This window comes from Sinohyriopsis cumingii, chromosome 10 (assembly GCF_028554795.1).
Source record: "Sinohyriopsis cumingii isolate HCF-2022 chromosome 10, ASM2855479v2, whole genome shotgun sequence".
Lineage (NCBI taxonomy): Eukaryota > Metazoa > Mollusca > Bivalvia > Unionida > Unionidae > Sinohyriopsis > Sinohyriopsis cumingii.
Genome location: NC_142970.1, coordinates 21,969,942 through 21,982,759, shown reverse-complemented (window position 1 = coordinate 21,982,759; position 12,818 = coordinate 21,969,942). Strand labels below are relative to the sequence as shown.

Below are 12,818 nucleotides of genomic sequence, written 5' to 3'. Positions count from 1 at the left end.
TATGTTGTAGCCAAACAAGGCTTTGACCAGGACACGAGTTCGTGCTGCAGCTGATATCCCTGCTTGGTATTAACTCAAGTCCAAATGGGGGAAATTTGAGGAATCATGAATGCATGCGAGACCTGGAGGCAGAGACCATCCATCGAGTGCAAAAGGATAACGCCAGGAAAAGTTCACTGAATATGGGGCAGCAGAAAATATGAATGAGAATGGGCCACATAAATTATCTCGAAGGTTTTGGACACGTCTGTGAGAAGAATATGGTAAACTTTGTTTACTGCCTGAACAAACAATCCAGTTTTCTCCTCTAGTAACAAATGACTCAACATATGGAAAGGGGGTAGGGGACCCTAAGAGAAGAAGTAAATACATGCATCATCTCTGGGAGCTCTTTAAGTCCACTAGTAAATCATCTTCATGAGCCTGTTCATAAGGTGAGGCAGGAACATCCTTTTCAGCATTCTTCAATGTAAAGATGAATATGCATGTTTCTTTTTTCATTCTATAACCACTCAAAGGCTGGAGGTGGGGCTGATGGGACAAACTCTACAAGCTGCTCTCTGAGGCAAGTGACATTGCTGATCCCTTCTTGACAGCCTTGGAAGCCACTGACTGTTTCTTTTCTGGTGGATGATGCTAGGGATAACATAGCAAATCCACATAGTATATTGTAGGAGTCACGGTACTAATTCAAATCCCATAGCAAACATATGGAAACACCATCATATTCAAAATTCAATAACTTAAAATTTCTGAGTGCTGATAATCAGACTTACATGTCTCCATGCAAAACTATTCTTGGTGCAAGCTTCTGTGTGGAGAACACCATATGACCCGCGGCATTTTTTTAATCTGCATGTGCTTGAAACACATGTGATTGATTATGCACCAAATGAATCAGGTGCTACTTTCATTAGTGAGTACTCTTAAGTCAAGCCTGTAAAAATACTAAAATTGCATCAATATAATTTTGTCTATATTTCTTTTTAAATTACATATAGGATAAGCTCTCAAAACTCTCAAAAGATATTTTCACTAAAATTTTAATTTTCATTATTAACCAATTATGGACCACCAAACCCGTAAATACTTGATTATTTGTTCACCCATTTCTAGACTGGTTTACAGTGTTTTGTATAATTAGTACCGTGTGTCCTGTACCCCATACCTTGAAACAAAGTCATGTACATTTATGATGCTCTGGATGGGCGAGGCGACTGGCTGCCTGGTAGTGTGGTTTACGCAACTCCCATTTGGATTAAATGGAAGCATTCGGACAGGGTGATGCCAATTCAACTGACCATCAACCACCTGCTGACTGGTGACTAGTCCAGCAACACAGCTCTGACAGGTCATTCAAATCTATCCAAATGAAATAAATGCTCAATAAAGAGTGTCATGGATAAGCAGGCCACCAGTACTTTACTTTCCTTGATAAGACACTGCTAAACAGAATATTTCCCCAATAAAAAGTGATCAAGATCCCTCCAGGAAATGATTAGACGGTTCATCTTGAGATAAAGAGGAAGAAAGGCTATCTTTCCTCCCCCTAATAAGTGAGGTGACCTGCTGCCAAGGCACACACATCATCTGACCAAAGACATGAACAACCTATAGACAACTGGAAGGTAGGGTGAGTGTCCCATGAAGCCTTCTTATGCTCATACTCACCCACACGTTGAGATAAATTATGTCACTAATAGGGAATACGACACAATATAACGGGAAGTAGAAAATGGTAGATAATACTTACCCAGACACCATTATTATGAAGAGGAACAATTAACTAAGCATAGCAACACTCAGCAAGGTGCAAAACCCCTTCACAATTGCTAGTAAGAAACAAGAAAACACTCATGCATGCAATGACTGGAGAGAAAATAACATAATATAATAGGACAATGACAGACTGAAAATGCATTTAACATCTTTGAATGTTGTAATCACTGGAGCATCCTGACACTTGCATTTGCATAATTAGTTCAAGGAAGAAAAGAGCAGGGGTATTCCATATGCTTACCATGACTATGGAGTCAGCAAGGGTATTCCATATGCTTACTATGACTATGGAGTCAGCAAGGGTATTCCAAATGCTTACTATGACTATGGAGTCAGCAAGGGTATTACATATGCTTACCATGACTATGGAGTCAGAAAGGGTATTCCATATGCTTATCTGACTATGGATCAGAATGGAATCATGTTCTTTTCAACTCTCAGTCTCCAAATGGACTAAAATACTTGGCATCCCATAAAGGAGTCAGACTGGGATTATGTTCTTTTCAACTCTCAGTCTCCAAATGGACTGACAGACTTGGCATCCCATAAAGGATTTAAAATGGGATCATGTTTTATTAACTCTCAGTCTCCAAATGGACTGACAAACTTGGCATCCCATAAAGGAGTCATAATGAGACCATGTTTGTTTTTTTAATCTCTTTCTCAAAGCTGGTTTTTGACACAATATGACTTGGGATCGTTTCATACATTTTTTTTAACACAGTATAAACTTGTACTAAAATGGACAAGGTACTGAGCACTTTAATATAAACTATCATCATTTTACACAGCATATAATGGAGTAATTTAAACGTACAATTCAATGCATCATAATCTTACCATAGAGTGAATTAACAGTCATTTCCATTCCAACAGGCTAAATAGTTCTTTTTCTCACCTGGAAAGGCAATTAAAAGATAATTCCAAAAAAGAAAAATATAGCATTTCTCTCACATGAATAGTGAATTACTAATTTCCATTTCAACTGGGACAATTGCCATTTTCTCACCTGAAGTAGAGTATTGTGCCCATCTCATGATGGAATCTAAGGAACAGATCAAGTTCATTGCTGTCTTCAATCATAACAGATCCTGACACATTTATCTCTTCAATGAGACTGCGTGCAACAACCTGATGGAAAGACATGTAAAGAGTTATAAGCTAAAAATTAAGGTGATAGATCCTATTAGCATGAAAACAGCTGCAATGTGTGATGAAAACAATGAATTTTGATTTGTCCTAATTAATAATAAAATAATCCCTTTCAAATTACTTTCAAGTTTATTGTGTCCTAATTAATATTTTGCACACTTCAAAATTCTAGTGTTAACATTCGGATCAAATGTTGAAAAATGGGACATTTTCTAAACCTCTCACTTAATAATAAAATATAAAGTATACAAAATGAAAATAAAATACTCACTATCAAATTAGAGGAATCCCCTTTCTAATGTGTGTATGAAATTGTCCCGTTCATTTTGAGACAATCCCAGATGAAATATAGCTCTGAGTCACAATCTAAATATTACTCATTATTCATTTCTCACTTGTTGGAGATCCAAGCTTCTAGAATCACTTTCAAGAATATTGTAATGCTGGATTCAACATTCCCTAGTATACCTTACATCATATTCATATTTTACAGAATCACTTTCAACTATATTTTAATGCTGGAGTCAACACACCCTACTATGTATTACATCACACTCATAGTTGGAATCACATTAACTATATTTCAGTGCTGGAGTCAACACGCCCTATTATGTATTACGTCACATTCATAGCTGCAATCACCTGAACTATATTTTGATGCTGGAGTCAAGACACCCTACTATGTATTACATCACACTATGTATTAACCCAAACTCATCACATGCTTTAGCAAAGCGGGCCATCAGGCGCTGAAGCTTAGCTTATGTGTGGGTGGCTAGAGCAGCATCGTCTGCGAAGAGCATGTCCCTGATGGTTACTTCACGCACTTTGCTCTTTGCCTTCAGTCGTGCCAGGTTGAACAGTCTGCCGTCTGATCGTGTGTGCAGGTAAATCCCTTCTGTGGACGTCCCAAAGGCGTGCTTCAGCAGGACTGCAAAGAAGATGCCGAAGAGCGTGAGGGCAAGGACACAGCCCTGTTTAACTCCACTGCGGATGTCAAAGGGGTCGGATGTTGAGCCCTCATACTGCACCGTGCCTTTCATGTCATCGTGGAAGGACTGGATCATGCTTAGCAGCTTTGGAGGGCAACCAATTTTCGCCAGGATTGTGAAGAGTCCGTCTATGCTGACCAGTTCGAATGCCCTTGTGTTGTTCTCTGCATTTTTATTGCAGTTGCATGACAGAGAAAATCATGCCGATTGTGGACCTCTCTGCGCGGAACCCACACTGCGACTCTGGGTAAACTCTATCAGCAAGCGTCTGCAGTCTGTTCAGGATGACGCGTGCGAAAATTTTACCCACGATGCTGAGAAGTGATATGCTACTGTAGTTGATGCAGTCACTTATGTCGCCCTTGTTCTTGTACAGGGTTATGATGTTAGCATCTCTCATGTCCTGGGGCACTGCCCCCTCGTCCCAGCACTGGCAGAGGAGGTCGTGCAGGTGTGTGAGAAGCAGGCTACATCCACACTTGAGTTCTGTTGTGATGCCATCCATCCCTGGGGCTTTACCTAGGGACAGTTTCTCTAAGGCCTTCTTTAGTTTGTCTACAGTAGGTTTCTCATCCAGTTCGTCCATTGGAGGGAGGTTTTCAATGGCATTGAGGGCATCATTGTTCACGTGGTTCTCTTTGGAGTACAGTTCGGAGTAGTATTCCACCCAATGGTCCATCTGCTTGCCCTTGTTGTGGATGGTATCGCTTGTGACAGACTTCAGTGGTGCTGTCAGTTTATTCGTGGGACCCATTGGTTTCTTTATGTCATCGTACATGCCTCTGATGTTTCCAATATCTGCTGCTGACTGGATACTCTGACAGAGCTGAAGCCAGTATTCATTGGCACACTACCGTGCTAATCTCTGCACTTTGCTTGTGGTAGACCTGTATGCCTGTAGTGTCTTATGAGAGGGGGATCGCTTGTATTGAAGGTGAGCACTGCGACGCACTTCTATGGCTGGCATGAGTGTGGCAGAGTTAGCCTCAAACCAGTCATTGTTCTTTGATTGCTTCTTAACAAAGATTCATGTGGATGTGCTGTATACAGTCTCTCTGATGTAATCCCATTTTTCTTTGGCACTGCCGTTGGGGGATTCTGAGTCAAACAGCTTGGAAACAGCGTATGTGAATTCCTCAGCCTTGTCTGGTTATGATGTCTTGCTCACATCAATGCGTGGTTGACCGTCTTGCCGAGAGCGGTGGATCTTCTTTGGCTGAAGCTTCATTTTGCAGCACACCAGCGAGTGGTCGGTTTTGAAGCACACCCTTCATGGCTGACCGTCTTGTAATGATCAAGTCCAGCTGGTGCCAGTGTTTAGACCGGCGATGCCTCCAAGACACTTTGTGATGTGGCTTTGTCTGAAAGAATAAATTGGTGATGCTGAGTTCGTGGTACGAGCACATCTCTAGAAGGCGCTGACCATTCTCATTCATCTTCCCAACGCCAAACTTGCCAAGACAGGAGGGCCAAGAGTCATGATCGGCACCCACCCTAGCATTGAAGTTGCCCAGCAAAATCAAGTTCTCTTCGTTGGGAATTTTGTCGATGAGCGAGTTTAACTCATCATAAAACTCATCCTTGGTATCTGTGGCGGATCTTAGTGTGGGAGCGTATACACTGATCAGGTTGACAGGGCCGTTTGTGGTGTGGAGGCGGTGGGATAGCAGTCTTTCATTTCCTTGTTGGCAGGGTTCTATCATTCCCAGCAGAGTGTTCCTGACAGCGAATCCAACACCAAACTCTCTGGCTTCATCTGCGCTCTTTCCTTGAGGGAAGAATGTGTAGTTCTTTTCTCTGAGGGGCCCAGAATCTGGTAGTCGTGTTTCCCGTAGTGAGGCGATGTCGACCTGGAGCCTTGCAAGTTCGTCGTTGATGACTGAAGTCTTACGAACATCACTGATTGTCTGGAGATCATCTGAAAGCCCAGTCAGCATGGTCCGGACATTCCAGGTATCTAACTTGAGGATTGAAATCTTTTTTATTTTTATTTTGTTATTTTTTGGTGCAGTAGTTGCAGTCCGCTTGTCAGGCACTCGCGTACCTTAAGCCTTACGCACCCAGCAAGGCAGGCGAACTGTGGCGGGAAAGCACCTTATTGGCTGAGGGCTGCCCAGTTTGAGCCGGCGGTAGCTGTCCAGTGAAACATGTTGGTCTCTCCCACCGTCAGAAGCAACCCCTGGCGTCTGGCTCTACGCCAATCGAGCGGTGACTTATAACCGGTAAGCTGCTGCTTCCCGTGTTGTGTCGACGCTATGGAGCGAAGCTGGAGTGTCCTTTCCAGGGCGCATGCCTGGGCAGGGTGATACGGACAATCAACTGTTGCCCATGTAGCTGATCCCCCCTCTCCACGCAGCTGATGGATCCAAGGGAAAGGACAAGCCGATACGTCATGACACCAGCTGCGTCGCAGGAGTTGCTGAGATGACACTGAAATCAATGCCAAGTCGCCTTAGGGACTCCTACTCCAGATGTTCTGTTGGGGTTTACTCCCTTAGCCTTTCCCCTAAGAGGGTATAGTCGCAAGGCAGCGAAGGTTTGAAATCGGAGTTTACCTTCTCCTAGATGGATGACCACCCAAGGTTAACGAGCCCCATCTGCCCGAAGCATCTGGTTTTGAGGCGCCAGAAGCTCGCCTGTCATCCCTTCTCCAGTCGGTTTAAACAGGTTCCGCCACTCGTGAAGGCCTGGAGCTGGATTTGGTTGTCAGAGGCTCTATCAGACGCAAGCCATTGGTAGATTTCCAAGGGAAGTGGGTGCTTATATCCCACAACCGCCCCCGGCGATGACAACCTTTGAAACCCACACTTATAGTTGGAATCACATGAACTATATTGTAATGCTGGAGTCAACACACCCTATTATGTATTACATCACACTCATAGTTGGAATCACCTTAGCTATATTTTAATGCTGGAGTCAACAGACCCTATTATGTATTGCATCACACTCATAGTTCGAATCACATTAACTATATTTTAATGCTGGAGTCAACACACCCTATTATGTATTGCATCACACTCATAGTTGGAATCACATGAACTATATTGTAATGCTGGAGTCAACACACCCTATTATGTATTACATCACACTCATAGTTGGAATCACCTTAGCTATATTTTAATGCTGGAGTCAACAAACCTTATTATATATTACATCACATTCATAGTTGGAATCTACCTTAACTATATTTTAATGCTGGAGACAACACACCCTACTATGTATTACATCACATTCATTGTTGGAATCACCTTAGCTATATCTTAATGCACGATTTAAGTTCTTACAGGGTCGTAACATGCATCACATCACACTCATAGTTAGATTCATATTAACGCATTATACTCTGGAGGTTTTTGTCATTTTCGCCTGTCAGAAATTCAAGTAGGAAACGCAATTCGAAAGCTATTTCTGAAATAGTCATAAGAAATCAACTTCCAGACTATTTTCCAATAACATAATGCCTAGTTGTAATAGAAACATCGTTTTTCAGTGGCTATTTGGCTCTTGCATGAGCAGAAGGGTAAAAGTTGGAATTCTTTTTTTTTCGCTCAAAGGATCCATTATTTTTGTATTGAGACCACTCTTTATTCCAAATGCCCATCTTATCCTACTTTATACAAAGGTTCATCTGTCTGTTTGCAGTTCATACCAGTCTGCCTTAGAACTGAGACCAAAAAGTATAAAATCATCCACTGCATTGCCTTGCTTGGATGGGTTGTTTAGTCAATGACATAGTCATCCACTGCGCTGATTTGGATGGGTAATTTTTTGCAACATGTTTGTTAATTACATAATCATCCACTGCGCTGATTTAGATGGGTTGTTGTATTAATAAGATGATCTGATGTGGTTGAATTGATCGGACTGCACTACACAGGCCTTTAATTGTTTCAATATGAAAGACGAGGTGTTACAACATTTTCATCGCATGTCATGATGCTATATAGACTGAAACATCCCAAACATTCCAAACAGGTCAACCATAAAGACAGAAACATGCCAAAAAATCCAAACATGTCAGCTATATTCTTTGGTTGATCAGAGTATACTACACCGGCCTTTAATTGTTTCATTATGAAGGACAAGGTGTTACACCACAAGGAATGTCATGATGTTATATATTGACTGAAATATCCCAAATATTCCAATCAGGTCAACCATAAAGACTGAAACATCCAAAATATTCCATGTAAATACTACCTATATAACTCTGTGTTAATACTGTCTGTGTAAATACTACCTATATAAACTTAATGCAAATACTGTCTCTATAAATACTACCTGTATAAACTATATGCAAATACTGCCTGTGTAAATACTACCTATACAAACTCTATGCAAATAATGCCTGTGTAAATACCACCTATATAAACTCAATGCAAAGTACTGCGTGTGTAAATGCTACCTATAAAAACTCTATGTATATACTGTTTGTGTAAATACTACCTATATAATCTCTATGCAAATACTGCCTGTATAAAAACTACCTAAATAAACTCTTATCTAAATACTGTCTATATAAATACTACCTATCAATATTCTGCATGCTATATATATATATATATATATATATATATATATATATATATATATATATATATATATATATATATATACACACATATATATATATATATATATATATATATATATACATCTACAATTGCCCCAATTATTTGTTACCATAGGATTTCCCTTCCCATTTCAAGCATCAGGAACAGAATTTTCACAAAAATGCAATTTTTCAACTATATATAATTATAAAAAGCCTTGCTGAAATTCTTTCATTTTAAAACATGAATAAAAAAATGTATGTACATCATGCAGTAACAGTTTGCTGTTCTCAATATGGACTATTTATTGATATTTTTAATGAATAAAACATGAATAGAACATTGTATCTACATCATGCGGAAAGAGTTCCCTGATTTCATTAATACTATTTATTGATATTTTAAATGAATGAAATGTGAATAAAACAATTGTATATATATACCATGAAAAAACAGTTCCCTGATCTCATCAAGTCTATTTACTGATATATTTAATGAATAAAACTTGAATACAACATTGTATGTATATCATGCAGAAACAGTTCCCTGATCTCATTAAGACTATTTATTGATATTTTGAATGAACAAACATTTGTATGTATATCATGCATAAATAGTTCCCTGATCTCATTAGGACTAATTATTGATATTTTAAAGGAAGACAATATTCGAAAATACATTTATTTCATTTCTCTGATATGAGCTAGCATCTCCACCATGTTTAACAGTCCACCACTGAGAAAACATTCATTGTACTGAAAACACTTTCTTTTTCAGTTATCATAACCTTGACTTTACAACCTTTGACCTTATATTTGATAGGCTTCTATTTTGTTCAAAGTGATAAGTGTTATGTTTAAGTTTGATCCAGCTGTGTGATGCAGAACTAATTTTATAACGCAGGAATACTTTTCTTCTTTCAATCAGAGTGACATTGAGCTTTGACCTTTTGATCCCAAAATTGATAATGTTTTTTCATATCCCAAGTGCATGTCATTCAAATGTATGTTGATTGTAATTACTGCAGATCTTCATTCATTGTGCATAAACCATTATTTTTTCTGTATGGTATAGTGTTACATACCGATCACATGTTTAAGGGAATGGTTGACTGCTGATTAGTGACCAACATGTCTCAACGAATATGACCTATGGCCAAAGCATGTGGACTTGAACTAAACATGACCCTAGCAGAAAACTATTTTCTTATTAGACTTACTTTGACTTGGTATCATACTTAGTTTGACTTGCTATACCTTGATTTGGTGTTATACTTACAACGACTTGGTATTAGGCTTGCCATGACTTGCCATGACATGGTATTAGACTTAGCTTGACTTGCTATACCTTGACTTGGTATTATATTAACGATGACTTGTATTAAACTTGGCTTGACTTGGTATTAGACTTGCACTGACTTGGTATTTGACTTACCATGACGTGATATTAGACTTGCCATGACTTGGCATTAGATTTGCCATGACTAGGTATTAGATTTATCATAACATGATATTATATATACATTGACTTGGTATTAGTCTTATTCTGACTTGGCATAAGACTTATCATGACTTGGTATTAGACTTATCATGACTTGGTACTAGACTTATCATAACACATTAAACATACATTGGTTTGGTATTAGTCTTAATCTGACTTGGCATTAGACCTACCATGACTTGGTATTATACTTGCCATATCTTCATTTATGACTTAGGTAGTAGACTTACTCTGACTAGGTAGTAGACTTATTTTGACTTGATATTATAAATGCTATGACCGAGTATTAGACTTTCCATTATTTTATATTAGACTTACCATGACTTAATTGGTATTAGACATGACATGATTGGTGTTAGACTTACCAAGACTTGACATTAGATAGCCATGGCTTAATATTAGACTTACCTTGACATGGGTTTAGACATACCATGACTTGGTATTATACTTACCATGACTTGGTATTAGACTTACCATGAATTGGTATTATACTTACCATGACTTGGTATTAGACTTACCATGACTTGGTATTAGACTTACCATGACTTGGTATTAGACTTACCATGACTTGGTATTAGACTTACCATCACTAGGTATTTGACTACCATGAGTTGGTATTACACTTGCCTTGACTTGGTATTAGATTTAGTGACTTAATGACATGACCTTTGAACATTATACTCTATCAAAAGAGTAAGCCATCTATAAGCTCTCTGATGAAGATATATGGTTGGAAAATAAAGCTTTTGCACAACAAAAAATGTCACTTTTCATCTACTGACTCTATGACCTATGACCTTCTGACAACCAAAATCAATAGGTTTCTTCTTTACCTAAAGCGAAAGTTATCCACAAAGTTTGGCACAGTTAGATCATGTAAAACCAAAGCTATAGTATTGGTACATTACGTAAAACCAAAGTTATAGTACAGGTAGATTATGTAAAACCAAAGTTACAGTACAGGTAGATTATGTAAAACCAAAGTTATAGTACAGGGACATTATGTAAAACCAAATATATAGTACAGGTATATTATGTAAAATCAAAGATATAGTACAGGTATATTATGTAAACCCAAAGTTATAGTACAGTTAGGTCATATAAAACCAAAGTTATTGGGGGCCCCGAGTGCCTGAGTGGTCTAAAGCGTTCTCCGATACGAACCACTGCCATCACACCTATGTCTGCGCCGATTCTAGTCTTGGATTCAGTCAATGCGGGTATGTGAGAAAGCTTGCCAGCAGCTTCTCGTGGGTCGGTGGTTCTTTCTGGGGTTTTCTCGGGTTCTTCCTCCACCATTAATACTGGCCGCCATGTATGGCCTATCGTGTGCTGGAAAATAGCGTTAAACCAAACAACAACAACAACAAAGTTATATTAAAAGGTAAATTATGTAAAACAAAAGTTAAATTACTGGTAGATTATGTAAAACCAGAATTATAGTACAGGTTGATCATGTAAAACCAAAGTTATAGTACTGGTAGATTATGCAAAACTAAAGTTATAGTACAGGTAGATCATTTAAGAACAAAGATATAGTATGGAACTGATAAAGGCAAAAGGTCAATGAATGGAAAATACTGAAATTTATATGATTCAATTTTGAAAGGTGTATAAATGTTAGAAGATTTCCTGTTAACTTTACCTTGGCACCAGAAGTGTTTAGTGTAATGATCAAAGGGTACATAAATGTTAGAAGAATGTTTCTATAAAATTTACCTTGGCACCAGACGCTTTCAATGTCATGATGGCTTGTTCCAAGGGAAGCCATTGTGCAGGTGTTTCCTCCCCCCAATGGGGCTGCTGTGATGCTAATTCAAAAATTATTCTTTTCAATACTTTTAGCATGGGATCACTCTGCGTGTTATCAACAGCAATATCACCCATCAGGTGGTGTCTTGTTGGCTTATCCTTCAGAATGTCGCGGAGATCGTTGAAGTACTTCTCAATGATTTCTTTTCGCGATTCCTGTAAGTAAAATTAATTAAACTGTTGTTCTTTCAAGTGCAGTATCTGTGTTTTCTTCATACATTACATTCTAAATCAAGCAAATCAAACCAGACAAACAATATATAATAAAGGAATAATTTTTATTTTCATGGAATATGTCTATATATTAAAATCAGTTGCAGCCTGCCAAACCTAACAAGGCTTTTCAGAATGGCAATTGATATACTTCCTCAAGTCAGACCAATTTTCAGTTTAATTTGTCCCGGGGTATTGTCCAGTTGGACATTTAGAAAGGTCAGACGTGTAATCCGCGATTGATGTAGTGACAATACACATTATGTTCAACTAAAACGTTGTCAAGTACATAGATCCTAAATTCCTTCAGTACAGTTTTGAAAGAGGGAGTTCCAAAACTATGCAACTCAATGGCTTTTTGCTATCTTTAACTTGATGTAATCCTATGCTTCTTCTTCAAGTTCTCGTGACAACATATCCCATACCCAAAACATACTCTGATCAGCAGATAATGTCCAACATGCGTAATTGTTTACCTTCCAGCATGTGCCCGAGAATTCAGAATATTCCATTGTATTGTGTGCTATTTAAACTTTTAAAAAAAAAAACGTATTGTACATATTGTTTTGCTTATGTGTCATTTCATGGGTGCCATCTTTTGGAAAATGCTATAAGTAACTGCATGATCATGCAGACATTTTATAAGAAACAAAACTGTTTCCTGCTAAAAATGATTGAGGTACTTCTGTAAAGTTAGTCTGGTTCCATGACCAACTCTATTGATTATAATATGAAACCTGGATCCGAAATAAGCACAGACAAGTATCCTGATTCTACCATAACAATCGTATTTCCATATTTTTTGTTATGCAAT

At 38.5% G+C, this 12,818-nt stretch overlaps 1 protein-coding gene across 2 annotated transcripts in view; it reads right to left on the bottom strand.

Moving 5' to 3' along the window:
- LOC149789706 (uncharacterized) overlaps window positions 1-12,818 on the bottom strand; it is a 127,433-nt gene that overhangs the window by 42,602 nt on the left and 72,013 nt on the right. For both annotated transcript variants that reach the window (XM_089971709.1, XM_089971710.1), the window contains exons 9-10: window positions 11,699-11,947; window positions 2,789-2,910 (exon numbers count right to left, since the gene is read on the bottom strand). In XM_089971709.1, the coding sequence (XP_089827835.1) occupies window positions 2,789-2,910; window positions 11,699-11,947 (371 nt within the window). The remainder of the gene's footprint in view (window positions 1-2,788; window positions 2,911-11,698; window positions 11,948-12,818) is intronic.